This window comes from Plasmodium brasilianum, chromosome 12, assembly GCF_023973825.1.
Source record: "Plasmodium brasilianum strain Bolivian I chromosome 12, whole genome shotgun sequence".
Classification (NCBI taxonomy): domain Eukaryota; phylum Apicomplexa; class Aconoidasida; order Haemosporida; family Plasmodiidae; genus Plasmodium; species Plasmodium brasilianum.
The window spans coordinates 2,871,638-2,895,888 of NC_090125.1; the positions used below are offsets into that span (position 1 = coordinate 2,871,638).

Here is a 24,251-nt window from a genome sequence, read left to right on the forward strand (position 1 = left end):
AATTTACAAACAAAATGGTATACAAACAAAAATGTTAAGGGAAAAAACAATACCCTAATAAATAGAACGTATTAAATAAAAAAAACGAGTGGCAAAAAAAAAAAAAAAAATAAGGCGTACTGATGCATATATTCGTTTATATATATATATGTATGCATAATGTCAATTTTCAAAATATAGGAGGATTATAAAGCGTCGAACAAGATATCACATGGAGAAGCGTACATGTACATGCTGCATTGAACAAATATAAATATTTAAATTTTATAATTGTACAATCATAATTACATGTATACGTGCACACGCGTAGGTACACGATATATATATATATATATGTGTGTGTGCATGTATGAACTTATGTACATATGCACATATTCACATTTGAGCGTATACACGTATGCATACACGGATTTAAGCACTCTGGTAGGGTAATCATAACAGGCATATGAATCTTTGGATGTGTTTTAACACTTTTTAAAAGCACCCTTTTCTTTTTTTATAATTATACTTAAAAATGCGCTAATTAAGATGTAAGGAATACAAAAGTAAAGCGTACAAAAATAGGCTTAACAAATATAGTATAGGTTTTAATATGTATTTATACATACATAAGTATACATGTGTATATCTGTAAGCTAAAATTTGGATTTCAACTATGGTGGGTAACGACAATAACATCTGCCATAAAAGCGCGTTAATTTGCATGCATAAATAGCACGAAAATGTGGAATAAAAACAAATAAAGGTACACATACGTTTCACATTTGTAGAAGTTTCACATTTGTAGAAGTTTCACACTTGTAGAAGTTTCACACTTGTTTATGTTTTAGATTCATACTGCACAAGTGTTTATGCTACACACTTGCTTTAAACCACTTCCTTCACTTGGTTTATCGCTCTTTTCATGCTCTTTCCCCCTATTTACATTTTTTGTGCCTTGTATTTACAACTTATCTAAGTAAAACAACTGATCCTTTAATTCCATGTGGCTTGGCAATTTGCTATTCTTAATACATTCGCTGAATAACTCGAGATAAGGCTCTAATTCATTAATGTGTTTTGTAAATTTTGCACTTTTTAAACATAAGCGTAAAGAATTGGAATATCTTTCTCTCTTTTCTATACCAACAGGTATTTTTGGAATAACATTTTTTTTTAAGTCTTGTAAAATTAATGCTAACGCTTCTCTAGTTAAATCTATAAAATTTGCTTTATATTCTTCTTTATTTTGGTAACAGTAATCTGAATAATAATCATTTGAAAAAATAAAATTACAATCATTATCGTTATTGTATTTATTATTTTTTCCTTTGTTTGCATTTTCATTGTAATCATAAATGAGGGGTTTTATATAAATTATATCTTCATTTGTTTGTTCAGGGGAATCCATTTGAAAATCTTTGTCAGTTATTATGCAACTGCTATGGTTGTTTTGGAATTTCTCGTAGCTGTTATTTCTATCATTATATGCATTTCCATCGTAGCTATGGCTTCCACCATTACAGTAATTCCCATCGTGGTGCGTGTTATGGGTGCCATAGCTGTTATTACCATTATTATTATTATAATTATTATTATTATTATTATTACTATTACTATTATTATAGTTATTACTATTATTATAGTTATTACTATTATTATTATTATTATTATTATTATTATTACTATTACTATTATTATAGTTATTACTATTACTATTATTATAGTTATTACTATTACTATTATTATAGTTATTACTATTATTATTATTACTATTATTATTACTCTTATTATTATTATTATTATTATTATTATAATTATTATTATTATAATTATTATTATTATAATTATAATTATTATTATAATTATTATAATTATTATTATTAGTAGTAGTATTATTATTATTATTATTATTATCATTATTATTATTATTACTATTATTATTATTAATATTATACAAATTCTTGTCATGTTTTACAAGGTAACTAAATTTATCTTTAGCTTTCTTTTTTTTGTTTTTATTATCTATATAATTATTATTCAATTCATGTGTGTATTTATCGTTCTTTTCGTAAGAAATTTCGGGGTATGCAAGATTATCTGTTTCGTCTTTTAGGATCTTATATATATCATTATTTATATTATTATTTATTCTACCATTCGTGTTCTTATTATTACGGCTGCTTCGACTGTTATTATAATTATAAATGCCATTATCATTATGATTTGTAATTGCGTCGTTATTGCCATTGATATTATTATTACCATTGATATTATTATTACCAGTTTTATAATAAATTTTGTTGTTATTGTTACATTTTTCATTTTCCTTTTCTATATCCGGGTAATACTTACAGTTCCCCCTTCGTGTGTTATATCTTCTCTTTCTATTTGTTGTTTCATATATTCCGTTCATATTTAATTTATCATTATTCATAACAACCGTATATTGCGGGTAATTCACATTAACTACATTTTTACTATTAACGCATGTATCTGCTTCTATTTTCTCTTCAAAAGATTTCTTATTATTCTTGTAATTAAGATCGTTCATATATGCATTATTTATATAATCATTTCCATTGCTGTTACTTTCAATTTTTAATTCACTCGAAACATAATTTCTTTGCTTATGTTTCTCTTCGACATTTCCATTATTGCTATTATCCAAACTGTTGTTCACGCTGTTGTTCACGCTGTTATTCACGCTGTTATTCACGCTGTTATTCACGCTGTTGTTTATGCTATTGTTAATACTATTGCTTGCGCTATTATTAACGCTATTGCTATAATTGTAATAGGTTGCATTTTTGCATTCTACGGCTAACATTTTAGCCTTTTTGAATCCATGTTTTTTTACTGAAAATACTCGGAGGTGTCTTCCACTTCCTTTCACACACGCTAACCAACATTTCGTTCTAGCATTATACCACACCCCTTTATTTTTTGTGTTATCATCATTTGATTCGTAAATATCTGATTCGTTTATATCTGTCACCCTTTCGAATACTCCGTTTTTACATAAATTAGTCGTTCCGTTCTCTAATAACACAAAAAAAAAAAAAAAAAAAAAAAAAAAAAAACATATAGATATGGTAACAAATGAAACAAAGATGTGATAACAAATGACACGTATGTAGCATAAAAAGTTTCATATAAAATAGAGTAAACAATTTTAAAAAAATGGGAAATATAATATTCATGAATCCTATTCGACTGAGTAGCATGTATATATATGTACACACATTAGAACTATATGAAGAAACAAATATGAAGATGCAGCAGTAGATATGCATAAGTATAAATAATATATAACTAATATAAAAAATTACACGTATGTGTGTGTATAATATATGCATCCAAAAACCTGCAATAAAAATGAACATATAAAAAAAGCACAGTACATACTCTTATGTACATCATATAAAAATTATTTTGCAATTTTCTGTTATCATATATATTCTTACCTTTTTGACTCTCAATAATGTTTTTCTTTTCTCCGTAATTAATCATTATTACTCTTTATTCTTAACTGCTGCTTGGTTCATGTATATGAGCATACGCACATATATATATTATAAATATGTGTGGACGTCGACCTAAATGTATGTGTGCATATAACCTTATTTTGTCGATTCCCTCACAGTATCTTATTCTCGTATTACCACTATAAATACCTATGCTATTACTAATGCTAATATTACTTTACTACTACTATTTCTTGTTAAATAATCTATTCAAGTTATGCTTATTTTTCTAAATTATTGTGGTGTTTAAACCAAGAGAACAACTTAGTTTCCCAATAAGTGCTTAAATAAATGTGCATAATACCTATCCGTACATGCATATATACACGTATATGTACAAAAATTAATAACTTATAGTATGTACTTATACGTATGTATATATATATATATATATATGCCTATTCATGTAATGTGCTATATTTATGATATGCAAATTCGTCAAGTCCTAATATAAAAAATAATAATAATAAAATAAAAATGGTAATTATTTTAAAAAAATTCTATTAATGGGTGTAATATATATCTTTTAAACTAACAATTACAGTCATTGTTTTTTTTTTTTTTTTTTTTTCTTTTCGTTTTTATAAAAGCTTTATTTTTTTTTACGTGTATAGCTAAAAAATATATATATATATATATATTTATGCAATCAGTATACAATAGCTGAAATGAAAAAAGAATAATCTATATTAAGAATATAACGATGAGGGAAAATAATAATGATTCTGCTTGTATTAATTGAACATTTATAATATATCTTATATGAAAATTAAATAATATGTGAAAAAATAAAAAAAAAAAAAGAAAAGATATAAAAAGTACGAAGAAATAAGAAGAAATAAAAAGAGGTAAGAAAGAATAAGAAAAGAAGAGAAAAAATGAAAAGATTATATAAAGAAATGTAAAGAAATATAAAGAAATGTAAAGAAATATAAAGAAATGTAAAGAAATATAAAGAAATGTAAAGAAATATAAAGAAATGTGAAGAAATAATAAAAAGGAAGATGAAGAAAAAAGAAAAAAAAAAAAAATAGTACAAACATAAATAATTAAAAAAAAAAGGTTACTGTAATTTATGAATGTAGTTACTCATTAAAAAGAAAAATATACTCGCGTTTCATATTTAAAATTTGTTAGAAAATGTGAAATATGTTATTACGGTGTGCTTATGTATAAAATGAACATAACACATATTATACAAATGCTATTTGGTAAGTCTGTTAAAAGTTTAAATCTTTTTTGCAAAATATAAAAGATTATACTACTTCATTAGTTCTACAAAAATATGTACCACACATTCATGTATTACATAAAATAATTAGAACAAAATAATAAATAGCTATCTAAAAAGAACTATATTATATTTTTGTAATCTATATATTATAACAATAATTCTTTTAATATTCAAATGTATATTATAAAACATTATTTTAATAAAAATTATAAAAAACTAGAAAGATTATACATAGCATTGAGTAATATTATTAAACAATAAAAATAGTGAGACTATAAGGAAAAAAAAAAAATAAAATAAAAAATAAAATAAAAAGGGAAATTTTTAAACACGTGCGAGCGTATATATATATATATAATTATATGTACTTTTATATGTATATATATAAATAAAATATATAAAGTATATACATGCGTAGGATGTTGCGCACAAAATGAGCTCTTATTCTATTTCGTGCAAAGACAAAATGGTTTAATTAAATGATTTAGGAATTTATGATGTAAATAAAAAAAAAAAAAAATAATAATAAATAATAAAAATGTGCATATATGTATGCAAACACATTATTTAGAAATCTTAAGAAATTCATAAACCTCAACAAAGATGTAGGAGGGGAAATATAAAATATAAAAAGAAAACTATTATTATACAATGAAAAAAATAAGTTTATTACTTTATTTTATATTAAATTATACTCATTAGTGTGTGATATATTCTCTTGGTGTTTATAAATAAGTATACATAATAAGTTTATATGTATATATATATATATACATACATACGTATATAATGTATTAACATAATATTTAAAATTTTTTCTTTTTTCCCTAAAACGATAGGTCATAAAACAGTGAATAAAGCGATACACTCGTGGAACCACAAAATAAAAATAGTAATTAAGAACAAAGAAAATTATTCACGCACAATTAATTTTTATATTTATATGCTATGCAAAACCAAAAATAAGCATTTAAATATGAATATAAATATATAACCTATATATAATTTTATGAAAAATAATGAACAAGTAATTTTTTTTTTTTTTTTCTTAATTATAAATGTTATATATATCAATTATTATTAATCTACAAATATATAAAAAAGTAAAAAAACGATATTTATTTTTTCATTTTAGTTTAAAAAAAAATATTTCATAATAGCTCAATTAGGAATATGTAACTAAATTTTAAACATATCTGAAAATTTGAATTAATCCTTATGTATACAACATGTATGTCATATATGTAAAATTAAATATAAATACTAGTTAAAATAAAAAGGAAAGTAATTGATATACACTTACATGAACAGGCACTTAAATAGGCATATGTATAATTATATATATATATATATATATATACATATATACGCATAAAAATAAATATGCACAGATGTACGCTGCTTTACACACATGTGCAAAGGTTTATATAAATATAAAATGCAAAGGGTAAATCTCTATATTGATACTACTACTCATGTATATAAAGAATAAGCAAAGAAAAAAATTATTTATAAGTACTTACAACATGCAAAAGATAAAACAAAACTTTTACACCATATGAAAACGATAGTAGAATGGCGTCATTAAAAATAGATATATGCATAAGTATATGCATATATATATATATTTATTTGTAAAAAATAATATATGTGTCGAACGAATATGGCCTGATTTAATATTAATATAGTTGTGTCATGTAGAATATTTAATAAAAAATAATATATTTAAAAAGGAGTCTATATTAGGAAACGTTACAATAAAAAGAAAAATATCTATGATTTATACTATTCTGAAATACTAAAATAAAAATAAAAATAAAAATTTTTTTTTCTCTTTTCATATATTACAGTATTTATTAAATATAATATTTATAAAACTTATTTTATTTTTATGAAACATTATTTTGGTTGTTCAAATTTACAGGAAAATCTATAAATTTTTATTTATTTTATGAAGAATGTAATTTTTTAATTTATTATTATTTTATTAATTTTTCTTTATTGAATGAACATTATATATAAAAATAAAATATAGATGTATTTCCCTTATGAAGGAAAAAAAAAAAAAAAAAAGGAATTATCGAGTTCAAAAAATATTAGCTAATTTATGAATAAATAATTATACTTTATTTAATTTTTTTTTATGCATACAGAAAACATTAGACACTTGTTATAACAGTTGTAAGTTATATAACCTTTCAAATTTATTTGTAATGATGTTTTAAATTAAGTTTTATTAAACATTTTCGTAAGTATTTATATATATATATACATATATATTTACATTACTTATGTACTCATAAGCAACCATTACATATTTCAATTTTCTGTTTACTATTCTAAATTTACGTTTACATTCAAGTTTACTTAGTGCATAAATTTTAATAAAAAAAAAAAAAAAAAAAAAAAAAAAAAGTAAACTTTTATTCGTAGGTTATTACTTTTACAACTTAAAGGTTAAATTTTTTTATTACTTTTCAGTATACACACGAGAATATAGTAAATAATTTAATAAGAAATGGAAAAAAAAAATTGTATAAATGACACATTATCAACACTATTATATTTATTATATATATATATATATATATATATATAAGAAGATTTACAAAACGAATGATTTTATATGTATCAGATCGATATTGTTGTAAAAATAATTTTTTTTTTTTTTTTTTCTATGTACACAGTAATTGCTAAATCAAAATAATACAAAAAAATTCAATATTATAAAATATTAAATTTAATTTTAAATTTCGCATAGGTTGACTCTTAATAAAAAAAATAAAATAATAAATAATAATAATATTAATTGAACAATATATGTATATATTTAAATATTCTTAAAATATTTTTAATTTTTTTAATAAAAATAGTTGTCTGTATAATTTAATGCCAAGAACAAATACATGTTTGCACAAATTATATCTTGCATTTTTTTTTTTTTATTACATTAATTTTTATCTTCTCCATAAAAAAAAATTCTTTTTTTTTTTTTTTTTTTTTGCTTATTTTTAAAAAGTATATCAATCTTTATATAATAAATAAATGTAAATTTTTATATTTTATGTGAGTTATATTTATATATTTATTTCTTATTTTATTTTCTGAATAATATGCTCGGATTGTCTCAGTTTCTCACCGGCGTGTGCTGCTTTATTTGTGCTGATTTTTTATTAAAAAAAAAAAACAAAAAACAAATAATATAAATATATATTTGTACATGCACATTTCTGCTATTTTAAGAAGAAAGTTATTTCCTTTTTGCATTTACTATTTTGAATTATATTTTAAAAATTTCCTCAAAGTCATATTTATAAATAAAAAAAAAATGGTGTTTCTCTAATGCGTTTTTACAACTACCATTAGCAAATTATGCTTATATTATTTTTTTTTCATTTAACAGTAATTTCTTCTCTAATTAAAAAACTTTGTAAAACGTGTACACATTTATATGTATTAATTCATTAATAAAATAAAAGGGAATAAAATAAAAATTAGAAAAAGTTTACATGCTTACTATTTAGCATTTACTTACCTGTATAAATTTTCCCGAATTAGCAGCTTCTAATAATACTTATAAGAACGATAAAAAGAAAAAAAGTGATAGTAAAATGAAAGTATATATATATTAGAAGTAATGAGTAATAAAAAGTATAAAATTGCTCAGTTAATCATCGTTCTCAAAAAGTCTATACATATCTATATGTTATTTATTTTATTTTTAGTTTTTTTACCTTTTTAATTCAATTAACAAAACATTTTGTGTGTTTGTATTTCGCAATTATTTTCAACTTCATATATTGCTATTACAGCTTTTCTTGTTTTTCTGTTTTGTTTTGTTTTTTATATACACATTACAAACAGTTTAACTTTAATATACTGCATGATGTATAATTGGTAAATATATAAAATTGTTGAGGGTTAAAGAGTGTCACTTTTTCCTCAGTAGTACAAATGCACATGTAATATTTATTCTCAAAAACCTCCTATACGTGCAATGGGTTTTTAGAAATAAAAAATAAAAAAATATAAAAAAAGTAAGATAAGAATAAAAGACTGTAAGGAAATTAACTAAATATAAAATATAAGATCAAATGTGTAAATTAAAAATATAATAATTCCATTCATAGGAAGAAACATGTAGTATTTTAAATATAATAAATCCCTTGTTTTGAGATGGAATTACAAAGTATTGCATTTATTTTAATAATTATTTAGTGGAATATATATTCAACAATCACACTCTCACAAAATTTAATATAAATTGTTAAAGAAGGTTCTGAATATTAATTAGGGGAAATTGCAGTGTTATAACAAAATAAAGAAAAGAACAAAAAATTGATTTTTTTTAGCCTTTCTTTCAATACGTTCATATACATATATATATATATATATATTTGTATTTATTTATTTACTAAAGTCTCATTTGTTCTATTCTATTATGCCGAGTTTTTATTTTTATGTGTGCTATAATTTTTTGAATATTATGAACACATCATGTATTTCCAATTTGTCATTCATAAAAAGAAAAGCTGTTTTTTTTTTTTTTTTTTTTTACAGCTAAAAATGAGCATAATTAAATAAACAAATAAATAAGTATATTCATATAAATAATAGATTTATAACCTTTTTTGAAAAGTGCGTATTTATTATTAAATTGTATTGATAAATTTGCCATGTACTACTATAATGTAAGCATGAGTATATATATATTACCTGCCATGTCTGTGTTTAGTGCAACGAAAAAGGAAAACCAATATTATTCAAATTTTGTGATATGTACAAAAGGAAATTATGTCCGAAGAATAAAAAAATAAAATAGCAAAATTTTATGTCTTGCACAGATTAATTTTAGTATTCATTCTTTTTTTATGATTTTATTTTATTTTATTTTTCTTTTACTTCCCCTTTACTACAATAAGCTGTTTTTTTTTTAATTAAATGTGAATTATGTTTTTCCCAACATTTTTACATTTATATTCGATTATAAACTTGATCTATCATTTTGTTCCTCTGTTTTGTTCTGCTGCTTTGTTCTGCTGTTCCGTTCTTTTGCTTTTTTATTCTTTACTTTTTTGTTTCATGAGAAAGTATCAGATTGTACGTAAATGGAAGATAATAACTATATGAAAAAGCTAGCGAATAGAAAAATTAGAAGGAATTACAGTATACACCCTGAAAATATAATTTTTTATGACTACTTTAACAGTTTAAAACGGAAAGCACTGGCGCAAGGTCACAATAATTTGGTTATTTCTTTTAAAAAAATTATTAGTTCTATTTTAAAATACCCATTACCTATTAAGAATAGCCTGGACGCATATAAATTAAAAGGCGTAGGTAAGCGTTTTTCTTACTATTTTGAAAAGGCCTTATCACAAACCAAAGAAGAAAATAGGTATAATAATGTCAATGACAAGAATGGTTCTTCCAGTGGACATTTGTTACGCATTAGCAATCACATAAATAAAGTTATTAACAATGCAGATAACTTTATAAGGGAGTTAGATGATGAGCTTTATAATATAAGAATAATTGGGGAATCGTCAGAAGATAGCATTTTAAGAAACATAAAAGAAATAGAAAAGGACTACTCGAATAGTAATAATAGTAGATGTAATAATAAAAAATTTAAAAGAAAGAAAAAAAAAAAAAAGATAATATAATATCTGATGAGAGCAGTTATAACCGTTCCAATGAAAAAAATAATACTTTGCATTTAACTGCAAAAGCATATATATATACGAATAGTAAAAATTTAAATAATACTATAGTATCAGATAATACAATATATAGAAATAAATCATTCTTAGAATGTGAAGAAAAATCTACAAAAAGGAGCATTTCCTTTGCAAAGGAACGAAGAAAAAATAATTCCAATAATAAAAGTACATTGTGCCAGAAGAGCAAAAGGATAGAATTAAATGATTTTGAAAAAACTGTTCTCACTTTTCTAGATACATATGGTCATTTATATAACGAGGGTGCAATGAGCAAAGAAGAAATAACTATCGGGTTTTTAAAATCTTATAGAAATTCGGTAAATATTAATTTTAGGACCTTACGTAGGCTAATAAAATTAGAATATATTGAGAAAGTGGAAATCTTCGACAATAATTCATGTAATATTTCTACCACTTTTTCTATATCTAAGGCAAAAAAAAGTAAATTAAAAGTTGTTAGCAAGATTAAATTGACACCAAAAGGAAAACATTATTTGGAGCATTTGGATCATGTGGAGTACTTGCAGCAGAAAAAGAGTAACTTACAAGAAGAAATTGTTTTTACAAAAGAGGAAAGAAACAAAACATCAGAAAAGGAAAATAATGGCGACAAAAAAAATATCTTATCTGACATGTTAAGTTCAGAAGAAAATTTTGAGAATGCTGAAAATGTATCAACGAGAATTAAAAAATTAGAAGAATGGATGAAAAAAGAAAATACTTATAGTAATAAGGAAAATGATATTGACCTCGTAAATTGTGATAAAGCGAGTGAGAAACATTTTGATATATCTTCGTTTGTTACAGATGATCTTAATGGATATGACATACAATCGATAGACAGTAGTGAAGAATGGAAAGAGTTAAATAGAAAATATGGTACAAGTAAATATAATACGAAAAGAGAATACCAAAAAAATAATGATAAATCTGAAAAGGAATATACATACAGTTCTTCAGCATACACTAATTATAGTATATCATTTGGAGTTACTACTAAGACAGAAGTGAATAATTGTAATAATAAGGAGAGAATAAATTCGGAGAATGAAGAAGATTTTATAGTGGATAAAAATAATAACGAGGGTAGTTCACACAATTTACATAATTTATATGTTAAGAAGAAAAAACAAGACAAAAGTGATAATATTAATTTAAATTTTGAATTAAAAAAAAAAGAAATTAATAAAAAGCTAAAATCAAGTCTCAAAGATAGGTTACAAAGTAGAATTATGAACATGAACAAACAAAAGAGTAATTCTAGTGTATTATGGAGTAACGTATCAAAGTGGAATGACTTTTACGATAATTACAAATTAGATGGCAATGGAAATGGTAAGGGAAAAAAACTAACTAAGTTGTTGTTCAATCATGAGAACAAGGATGAGATTATTAATGAAAATAGAGATGAAAGAAATGATCATGGGGGACATGATACGAAAAAATGTACAAATGATGATACTAATACTATTAATAAAAATGGAATGAATTGCATTAGTCATTGTATTATACCAAATATGGATAATAACAAAGTAAAATTAAACGGAGCTGAAAAATCAGTAGATAAAGAATACAAGAATAACAAATCAGTTCTACCATCTTATAATAAGACAGAACAGCTATCTTATTATAGTGGAGATTGGTGCAAAATAAATTACGACATTAATGAAAATATAATTAGTTACGATAAAAAGGATGAAAAAAAAGAAAACACAAAAGGTTATTACCTTGACAGAGATACTGTAAGAAGTCAGGAAAAGGGAATTCTTGAATATTGCAAATCTGAAAATTGTAATAATCAAAATTGTACAAAAGATAACTGTACCATTGAAAATTGTAGCACTAAAAATTATAGCATTGCAAATTATAACACTGAAAATTATAACACTGAAATGAATTCATCACTAATGAAGGGTATATCCGTACTTAAGAAATTTGGTCCAAATAATAAAGATAATGTAACAATTAGTGATAAACAAAATATTGTGGACCTAATTGATTTGTCAGATGAAGCATCAAATAATACTATAAGAAGCTATGCATCTACTGATAAGTACAAACGGAGACCTGAAAACTGCAAGATGAAGAAAAGAAATGCTTCAAATGAAGAAGGTAAAATAAAGGAGGACACGAGAAAAAAGAAAAGAAGGAAGAAAAAAGGGGAAGTAAAAGAAGAAGCAGAGGAGATGACAGAAGTGGGAAAGGAGAAAGAGGAAATGTTGAAAAGGAAAGGAATAAAAGGTAAAAACATACATGAAATAAATGTAAAGGATAAGGACTTGAAGGACAAAGACGTAAAGAACAAAGATGTAAAGGGCATAGACGTAGGTATTGGTATAGAAAAGGACCATATAAGCGAAGGAAAAGGAGAAAATAAGGATTGTCATGTTAGGTACGGGCCATTCGAAATTGTTATGGTGATTGATAATAGAGATGTGTCAGGTGCAAGCTATGAACAAAATGAAAAAATGAAAAAAATTTTTAACAATTACAAAGTAAAATATATAACTAGAAATTTACCATTAGGTGACATTATATGGTTATGTAGGAGAACAATATATTATAAGAAAAATTCGTCAAAAAAAATAAGTCGAAAAAATAAGAAGAAATTTAAAGGTGAATATGAAAGGGTAACTAATGAAAAGAAATATGGGGGCATCTTAAATAATGGTAGCAGTGGTAACGACAATAATAATAACATCAACAGAAATAAGGGAAACGAAGAGGAAAGTGGAGAAGAAATGAAAGTAAAGGGAGATAAAGAGGCAGCAGAACAGGAAGTTAAAGATGATGAAGAAATAGAATACGAGGAATACGTTTTAAAATGGATTGTTGAAAGAAAAACTCTAAACGATTTAAGTGCTAGCATAGTTGATGGAAGGTATGACGAACAAAAATATCGTTTAATGAGATCAAGAGAAATATATCATATAATATATTTAATAGAAAATAGTAATAATTCTTTCAAGAATTATATGAATTCTACGAAAGTACCATATGAAATGTTAACGAATGCACAACATAGCACTCAGCTAGTTAACGGTTTTTCTATATTGAACAGCGAAAATATGAAACATACCTTCTTTTTACTGTGTGAAATGCATATACAAATTATACAAAATATAAAAGAATATTGTCATATAGGAGAGAATGAATATATACTACATAGTGATAAGTTATCTTTATACTTAAAAAATAATGCTTCATTATGGGATCATTGGAATAATGAATCTAAAAAATCCAAAAACAATATTGTTAAGGAGGTATTTGGTAAGCAGCTAAGACTTATAAATATGTGTGGATCTGAAGCCACTGAACTTATTTTATCCCTGTGGCCAACACCTTTCAAATTATATGAAGCACTTAATAAGTATACATATGATGGTATACTTGCTGAAAAGATTAAACGAATTTACTTAAAAAATCGTGATATCATAGGTAAAAAAAGAGTCAAGTCTCCCATTGATACACAAGTAAGTTTTCGTTCTGTTGTTCATTCATGTATATGTGCAGATGTTTACTTCTCAAAAGAGAAGTTAATCGCCTATGTTATTCGTACATGTGAGTCGATATGTATATAGTAATGCATGCATATGTATATACTTATAGGCACATACATATATATGCAGATACTTACATGTACATATTTATCTCTCCCTGCACACCCTTTTTTTCAGTTGATAGCACAATTGAGGCAAATGTATGCACCTGACTCAATTTAAATGTTTGAACGTATTATCATAGGTCCTATTTAAAGGGATATAAAAATAATCATGGGGGAAAAATATGGTCATAATTAATTTATACCGTCTTATTAATACTAGTATTTTGTTAAGCATAACTGTTTTGTAATAACATGAGCCTTGATCCTTATCGATCTTTAATACATAGTTCTTCATTAGCGGCATCTTAAAATTGTAGAAGAGTACAATTTTTATGTAAAAACGATCTTTGTTTATTATTCACACTGTGTATATATACATGGGATGTTGGTACTTACATATGGGTAAACGTAATTACATTTTCGTTTGCGTTTGTTTTTGCTTTCTCCTTCTTTCCCTTTCTTTCCGCTTTTAAACTATATTTGTGTCCCCTTTTTTATGTTGCCCTATTATTTTTTTTATTTTTTTTTTTTTTGTCATGTTAATGTTCATTATAAGCATTAAAGAGAAAAGTTCGTTGTTAAAATGTATTGTCTGAAACAAAATATTTTCAATTGAAAATTTAAAGACATCTATAGATAAGTAAAAAAGCATAATAGAAACAGTAAAAAAAAAAATATAAAAATAGAACAAATAATTAAAAAACAACTTAAAAAAAAAAAAAAATAATAAAGCACACATTAATAACTACTTCAGATAAATGGTTACTGGGGAGGGGGTAAAGTAAAAATATAGGAGGAAAAAGGTGCATGGTTAAAATGAAAATCATAGTAAAATAAAATTCAGAATATGGATTAGGATATAAGCTAACTAATAATGGGAAAATATAAATATATCAATATATACACACATTAATATATCAATATATTATTATAGCAATATATCCATATATTATTATAGCAATATATCCATATATCATTATAGCAATATATCCATATATCATTATAGCAATATATCCATATATCATTATAGCAATATATCCATATATCATTATAGCAATATATCCATATATCATTATAGCAATATATCCATATATCATTATAGCAATATATCCATATATCATTATAGCAATATATCCATATATCATTATAGCAATATATCCATATATCATTATAGCAATATATCCATATATCATTATAGCAATATATCATTATAACAATGCAAATTTTTAAATATTAACATATATACATATGTATAAACATATAAACAGCACAAAGAAATGCAAAATAGCATATTCGCATGTCTGTGTAGAAATCATATTTGATATGGTTAGTGAGCACAAAATTACAAGATTTCCATAAAAAGAACTAAAAATAATTATTCATTAACAATTATGCACTCTTATGTGGGAAAACAAAAAAAAGGGAATTCACATATATGTGGTCTATGTAAAAATGTACATATATGACTATATATGTAAGTATCCAAGTATGCACGTATGTATGCACACACTCTGCAACATATAACCGATATGGCAAAAAGAGGTATACATTTTTATCAAGAGGAAAAAAGAGATTTCAATACTTGGTAATTAATTTTCCCAGAAAGATTTCTGTCTGATTTTTCAAGAGCCCTCAAAACAGAATCTCCTGTTGATTGAGTATCCTGAAGATCATCTACTTTTTTTTTTTGTTTGTTTCTCATTTTATTTTTTCCATTCGTAGTATTATCAGTATTATTTCTTTTCTTTTTTTTTCTCAACTGTTTTGATAAATGTGGTAAATAATTTTTCATCATGTCATCCCATATGAGCATTTTTATTTCCTTTTCCTTTTCAGATAACATAATATTCTCCATTTCACTATCATAAATGTCGCTTAATGTTTCATCATCAGGTTCTATCGATGTATCTGAGTTTGAATTGAAGTTAACACTTTGGTCATTGGTACAATTAGAGTTATTTTCAAAGAAATAGCTCAAGTCGGTTAGAGCACTGCTAACATTGTTCGCACTCTTCAATCCATTGAAGATATTGTCACTACATCCAATTTCTGTATTATTTATATTTTTACCTTGTATATTATTACATTCTAAATAGTTAAATTCATCTACATCATTAAGTACACTACTTAGCTCTGAGTTTACAGTTTCTTTCAGGGTAGAGCAATAAAAATTGTTATCTGTCAATTCGCTACCTTTGTTTGAACATTCTTCTTCAAATAAATTCGTTTTGCTACTACGGCTTAGATTATCTAACTGATAAGTAGTACTGCAACCATCAAAGCCTGTAAAATCACTACAACTATTACTATTCATAGCATTATGAAGTTTACTAATATTTTGGGGCTCCCTTATTTCATCTGCGTTTGCAAAATTTTTACAACTATATGCACACGTTATATTACTTTTATTTAATTCATTGTCTTTGTCTAAAATGGGTGAAGTAGTTATTGAATACTCTAAATCTGACATTTTGTTTGTATTAGGAATTGAAAAAACGGATTTCATGGATAAGGCATCCACATCCTTTTCTTCCCCTTTCTGTTTCATATACTCCCTTTCTACGTTATCGTGCTCTTTTTCATTAATGCTGCCAGTGGTGCTAATACTGCCAATACTACCTGTACTACTAGTAGTAACACCATTACTGCAAGCCTTGCCTGCTTTACTTTTTGCAAAATTATTATTTATTTTGAGCTTGTCACAACTCCCTTCTATACTAATAGTGTTCATAATTTTTAATGCTAAATTATCTATATCATTTCCCTCAGGATTGTCATTACATATTTCTTCTAAATTTATTCCACTATTCGATAAAATCCCACTTTCTTGATTTTTCTTTTGTGCTATATTATTTACTAGGTCCGTTCTTTCCCTCTCTCTTCCCTCTTCCGCTCCCTTTTGCATTTCCCTTTCCCTTTGTTCTTCCCCTTGCTTATCCCTTTCGATATCCCTACCCTCACTCACAGCACAACTAACCGTAGTGCAATATTCTAGCTCATTACAAGATGAGTGGTTATCCACAAAAGAAAAGTTATTACAAGTATCAGCATCATTATAGACATCATCATATATGGTATTAATAACACTATTGCGCAATGAACTACTGTCATCGAGAATTTTTGGCGTGTATACTTCTTCCGTTAGATTCTCTGAATCATATAACGATTTTGTACTAGCAGTAAACTGTTCTTCGGAGTGAAGCAAGGATAATGTTTTATTTTTTTCTATTATTTCATATTTTAATTTTCTTTTATTATACGAAATAACACATGGAGGTATAGTACTTGAAGGTATATCATTAATACTGATTGAATCAAATTCGCTAGCTTTAATTTTAGCAGTATTGGTATTTTTAAATTCTGACAATCTTTTAATAATAGTAGGATTTGAAATTCTAACAATGTTAGCTATCGTATTCGAATTAATTGGAATACCATGCATCCTTGTTGATATTAAAAGAGCAGCACCACATAAACCTGTTGGTCTTCTACCTGTACTTATCCAATCTCTTGTCATCGCTTGAATGAGTTTGATACCTGTATAAGTAACTTTATATATATCATTCTTTAAATTAAGTTTATGAGCAAATCTTTCTAAGAATAAAGAGGGATCTATGTTTGGAACATTGATATGTAATAATCTTAATAATTTTAAAAAAGTTTTTCCTAAAGGTTTTACAGGTGTTTGTAATATATCACTAAAATCTATTAACATGATAGGAGATTTTTCCCTCCTACATATTGTGTATAAACAAGATGCAGCAACATAGGAATTATTTCTACCCATGGTAAAATTTCTTTGTAATGCCATTAAATAAATTCTTTGTGCTGCTTCGATATGCTGACTTGATAAATGTAAATTATCGGCTATCTTCTGAATGTTTACATAACCTTTTTGCAGTGATATTTCCCTGCTTTCTCTTATGCCCCATGACAATATGAACGACTTGTTTCCACTCGACGGGATGAACTGACCAACCTGTTAAGGAGGGGGGAGGGGGAAGCACGGGGGATCGATTTAGGAGTAAAAAAGAAATGGGCGAAATGGAAAAAATAGCAACATGTGGACAACGTATGAACAACATATGGACAACAAAAAGAACGTGAATGCAAGCTAAATGCTCATGAAATGCAATACAGTCAAAATGTTAACATAACGATTGGCTTAGCAAAACTACAGTGAGAACATATATTTTGTTTTCTCTCTTACCATTGAAATAGCACCATTGTTATTTTCCACAAATTCCAAAGATTCTACTATTTTGTTTTCTTCTAAAACTGCTCCACATCTTAAGCAAATAACTTCTCCTTGCCCTTCATTCGTTTCAATATCTGAGCTTAAGCAATTCTTGCACACAACTTGATTCACTGTAAATGTAGCAATAAAGAGTAACACAATAAGATGAGATGTCAGTAGTTTAAAGAATAGTTTAGTGCGTAGAATAATATGTAGTATGTCTTACGTAATGCATATTTTGTAATGTATACTTCGTGATATATACTATGCAACGTATACTTCGTGATATATACTATGCAACGTATACTTCGTGATATATACTATGCAACGTATACTTCTTGATATATACTATGCAACGTATACTTCTTGATATATACTATGCAACGTATACTTCTTGATATATACTATGCAACGTATACTTCTTGATATATACTATGCAACGTATACTTCTTGATATATACTATGCAACGTATACTTCTTGATATATACTATATGACAGTTAATATGACTACTCCGTCATTTAGGCAAAAGGAATAATGCATCAACGACATATGCGAAGCGTTAACACAAATATGTTCACCTTACACGTATATAAATATATTATATATGCAAATTATCTCAGAATCTTATATATTCTTACTTTCATTTAAAAGTTTTCATACAGAGTGTAGTAATTATTACAAAACAGGAGAAAAAATTGGTTTATATTATCATATATCTATATATAAATAGATATAGATATATATACATATATGTATATATGTATATACTTATATATGTATATATATATGTACGTATATACTTATGTATATATTTACGTACATATATAATGTACGTATGTATATATTTATATATATATATAAATTATTATCTTTCATTTAATAAATAAATTTAATTGTTATCTTTTTTTTTTTCTGGTCGACTTAAATCATGGTTAAACTCTAACCTGAAAGGTGAAAATGTAAAAACAACGTTTAAAATAAAAAAAACAAAAACAGAAAAAAAGAATAGAATAAAAGAAAAAAAAAAAAAAATGTATTTAGATATTTTGAAACACTGCACAATTTGTAATATAAACCTATATATATGTATATGTATATATATATATATATATATATGTATATATCGTAATTAAATACAAGAGCACCACTTCCTAGTAATTTATTATTATGCCATTATTGTCGACTGTTGCTGCGTATGGATTATTGGCAACACTTCATTTTTATTACTATGTACAAGAAGTGTTATTGCAATTTTCGCGGGGAAGCAAAATACAGTCAAAAATAAGCTATATACGTACATTTAGGTATATACATACATATCCTGTACGTATTTGTTCATGGTACATGTTTATATGCACACCTGTTAGGTATACAAAATATTCTCTGTTTTTTCCTTTTTTAATGATGGTTAATTCGGACTCTTTTAAGGAGAAAAAATAGGCGAATAAATGAAAGTTTTATTATAAAAAAATTATTTTTTTTTTCTTTTTAATTTTCTATTATATATATAAAATTAAAATTGTTATTCTTTATATTATATTATTATTTAAAAGGAATTATACATGATGTAAATGCTAACATAACTTATGGATAAGAATAAAAAAAAAAAAAAAAAATATAATATTTAAAAATATAATAAATAATTATTTTATTTTTTAATAAAATTAGCTATTCAAATATTAAGTAAACGTATGGAATATTTTTAAAACCATGGATGCTAATTATATTTTTGTTTTAACTTATTCAATACAAAACATTTTACTTAAATTGTAAAAGATCACTTACCAATGTGAATTGTAACATAATCTCACCTTTTACTTTTTTAATTTGGTAAAAATATAACTTACTCTGTGGGGATATAACAAATATACTGCATACAAAGCATAAAGTATGCACTTTTAAATGACAGATTTTGTAGAAAAGAAAGAAAAAAGATGAGCAAAAATGTTCTCATAACCCTATGCATATGTACATATATATACATACATACATACATACATACGCAGATTTTCAGATGTACGAGGACGCTTTAAAGATACTTCAGTCATCTATTCTTAAGTATATGGAAAAGGGTATAAATTTCTTTTTCCTTTTTTTTTTTCTTTTTTTTTCCTTTTTTTTTTCCTTTTTTTTTTCCTTTTTTTTTCCTTTTTTTCCTTTTTTCTTTCTTTTCTTTATCTTTTTTCTTCCCATTGAATTGGTTACTATTTATTACCGACCTTCACCATGTTTAAAATGAAATTCTGTATTTATTTTTTAGCATACAAGTGTGCTGCAAGCTCGTATAAGTTCTTTTTTAAATATATAAACTACATATTTCAATAACTGAAAAAATGAACATTCTTCGAAAAACATTTAAGGAAATTTGAGTAAATTTGGGTAAATTTGAGGAAAAATATAAAAATTGACAATGTGTGTATAGGCATGCCATGACAAATGTTACTAGAAAAAAGGTATAAAATATACTTATATATCTAATTTTGCATGCATACGTTTAACTATGTTTACAACAAATATAAATTTATATATATATATGAACAGCACATTCTGTTTTAAAAACACTTCATAAATATAGTTTCCGCTTTCTCTTCTATGAAACTTGTGTCAAACGAAGATATAATTTAATGGCTGTAGAGCAGTCAGTATAGATAAAATTATTGTTCATTATTAAAACCAATTTTCTTAAAAGAGCATATTATAATATATTAAATAATTTTCTTTTCTTCATTAAAAAGAACGTTGAAATGTTTACCTCTTCAAAATATAATTTTTTTATACAAAACGATATTTATTAAAATCTAATATAATACATAAAATGTTACATAAATATAAAAATTCGAATTACTACTACGTGTATTTGTTAAAATTTCTTTTCTTATCCATAAACGGAGCATGCATCTTTCATTTCGATATGCATGTACACGAACGTTGTTTAGCACATATACAGTTTACTAAAAATAGGAAGTATTATTTTCACTTTGGAAAAAAAGGTAAAAATAAAAAAAAAAAACCTGTACTACTTATTTGACGATTAAAATGCAAGCATCTACAAATGTATGTATTTATATATATATATATATATATATATATATATGTATATATGTGCATATATATACAGTTTCATATAACTGTGTAAAAATATGCACACATACATGAAAGCACATATCATCTTAATATTCTTCATAAAATTTAATATTGCTAATAATATAAAAAAAAAGGAATAAAAAAAAAAAAAAAATTCTCATAACGTATTCTAAAAAACTGCTGAACATAAATGAAAAAAAAAAAAAAAAAAAAAGCTCATAATTTCTATAAGCGATCTTTATTTAAGTTTGTCATAATGAGCATGCATTCCTCGGTTTCATATTTTTTTTTTCTTTTAATATATTCCCTTTAAAGCATTATATATTATCATCAAATGTACAAGTAATATGTTTTATTTATTATACCAATTTGTTAAAAAATAATACAGATCTCCTTATTTTATAACTGTGTACACGTAATTTGTTATACGCGAAATTTGCCTACTAATAATTTACTTTTTCTTTTTAATAGCTTTTTTGACATTGGCTTTCTTCATTACCTTTTTTTTGGTTGGCGCTTCCTTTTTTGTTTTGGCACCTTTCTCTTTTTTGCTAATTCTACAGAGAGAAAAAAAAATTGATAAATAGTAAGTAATAAATAATAATAAATATAAGTACTAAATAATATTAAATAGTAAGTACTAAATAATATTAAATAGTAAGTACTAAATAATAATTACTAAATAATAATGAATACTAAATAATAATGAATACTAAATAATAATGAATACTAAATAATAATAAATACTAAATAATAATGAATACTAAATAATAATGAATACTAAATAATACAAAAAAAAAATAAAAAAAGAATTAATGTGCCTTTAATAGTATTTTACATGTAGGAACAATCATTGCAAAAAAAAATAAAATAAAAGTTTCCAGTGGTATATATAATAATATTACATGTAGCACAAATTTATATATGTATGTATATTTTTTTTTTTTTTTTTTTGTGCGTTAAATAAAAAAATTATGTTATGTAAACTTGTTTTCATCAATAAGCCCAAAATGATTTATAAAGTTGTTAACGTTAATCTTAAATGCACAACAGGTGTAGTAAAAGAAAAAAATTTATGGATGCATGCATGTACATATATAATTTCAAAGATGCATCTAACACACGACATATCACGTAAATGACGAACAGAATAAAACAAAAAAAAGAAAAGAGTAATATTTAATTGAAGATGCATGTAATATTTATAAATGGGTAAAATATATAAGTGAAATAAAATATTATGTAACGAATAAAAAAAATTCTTTTTTATTTAAATTATTAAACAAATTCATCATAGTTATATATAATATAAGAAATACTTTGAAGAGGGTGGTATACATACACATGGACACTGCACATCTTTAAGGGGCGTTGATTTGTATATATTTGTGTTAGGCATATTCATACATTTAGGTATACATGTATACATAATGTAATGCAAAACAAAATAATAAAAATGCATGAACTTACAATTTTTTGGACTTGATCTTCTGCTTATTTGAAACAGCTCCCTTAATTTTTACCGTTTTTACTTTTGCTAATTTTCCTGCATTCTTAACTACTTTTTTTTTAAGGATTCCTTTAACGTCTTTTTTCTTTGCTACCATTTTTGATAAGTTTAAATTTATCTGGAATTGAGAAATTTAAAAATGCCAAAAAAGGGGAAAAGGAAAAGGAAAAAGAAGAAAAAGAAAAAGAAAAAAAAAAAAAAAATTATGTATTTCTGGAGGAAATGATATACGCCGCAATATCTTTGATAGCAGAAACTTTTAACACAAATTTATTTTAAAAGCTTTTCTGTGATAGTTGCAAAATTAGAAAGTAAATAAAAATAAAATATAGTAAATTGTTACAAAAAAAGGCTAAAGGGATATGTTGTTGATTGTCTATACTAAAAAGGAATAATTATAATTTTTTTAAAGTTGCGGCAAAAAAAAAAAAATTTATTTTCTTTCAATTTATTTTAATTATTTTATTTTATTGTTTTATTATTTTATTTTATTTTATTATTTTTGTTTCATTAATTTTTGTTTAACTTTTTTTTTTTTTTTTTTTTGTTTCATATATTTATTTAATTTTTTTCTCATTTTTTTGTAATTTTATTTATAATAAAATGTATAAAAAATATATGTACATTTGCATATATATATATATATATTATATATATATATATAATATATATATATATTTGGTATGCCAGATGTTATATTTGTATACACATGCACTGAGAAAAGTTGTAATGCATACAATTGCTAATTTTAGCGCATTCATTTAGCGCGTTCTTTCAGTAAATTATATATATTATACTGCAAAAATTAAAAACGTATGCTAATGCAATACCCTCAGGAGTATTTTTTTTTTTTTTTTTTAACTAGTCTTGTTGAATTATGTGCATAAGGGGTGCTATAACGTTTTCTCAAAAATTCCTATTTTATTTTTTTTTATTTTTTTTACTACAAAAATGTTTGTAAAGTTTGCCTATTGCATTTATTCAATTGTGTATATATATCTTTAGAAAATATATAATGCTTCTTTTTCCTTTTTTTTATGTATTTTTCTTCCTTTTTTATTTTAAAATAGCAGTGCTTCTAATTAATATTTTCATTCTGTTCAAGCGTTTTCATTATCCTATATTTATATTGTAAAGGGGTAAAGCAAAATCAAAATTTGAATTTTTTTTTTTTGTTCACATTGTCACTCCCCAATAAAAATAAATAAATACATAAAATTGAAGAAAACATTTGTTTCACAGAATTTTTAAGTGAAAAAATCGAATGGTATTTGAAGACAGGTGTCAGGTAAAAATTTTCCAGAAAAGAACACAAAAAAATATAGATATGCAGTAAAATTGTATGTCCCTA

At 24.4% G+C, this 24,251-nt stretch overlaps 3 protein-coding genes across 3 annotated transcripts; 1 reads left to right on the forward strand and 2 right to left on the reverse strand.

The window, feature by feature from the left end:
• Positions 1 to 943: 943 nt before the first annotated feature.
• On the reverse strand, positions 944 to 3,492 carry MKS88_004589 (AP2 domain transcription factor AP2-O5; the record flags this gene model as incomplete). Its single annotated transcript, XM_067217777.1, has 2 exons — positions 944 to 3,021; positions 3,447 to 3,492. 2 exons carry the CDS (start codon positions 3,490 to 3,492, stop codon positions 944 to 946), a joined length of 2,124 nt encoding a protein of 707 aa, XP_067072172.1.
• A 6,356-nt stretch (positions 3,493 to 9,848) lies between these two features.
• MKS88_004590 (crossover junction endonuclease MUS81) lies at positions 9,849 to 14,185 on the forward strand (the record flags this gene model as incomplete). Its single annotated transcript, XM_067217778.1, has 3 exons — positions 9,849 to 10,356; positions 10,515 to 13,936; positions 14,141 to 14,185. 3 exons carry the CDS (start codon positions 9,849 to 9,851, stop codon positions 14,183 to 14,185), a joined length of 3,975 nt encoding a protein of 1,324 aa, XP_067072173.1.
• Positions 14,186 to 15,622: 1,437 nt separating this feature from the next.
• Positions 15,623 to 23,661, reverse strand: MKS88_004591 (uncharacterized protein; the record flags this gene model as incomplete). The annotated part of the gene is made up of 6 exons (XM_067217779.1): positions 15,623 to 18,046; positions 18,278 to 18,435; positions 19,228 to 19,250; positions 21,846 to 21,947; positions 22,861 to 23,018; positions 23,638 to 23,661. The coding sequence occupies 6 exons, from the start codon at positions 23,659 to 23,661 to the stop codon at positions 15,623 to 15,625; spliced, it is 2,889 nt and encodes a 962-aa protein (XP_067072174.1).
• Between the last annotated feature and the right edge of the window lie 590 nt (positions 23,662 to 24,251).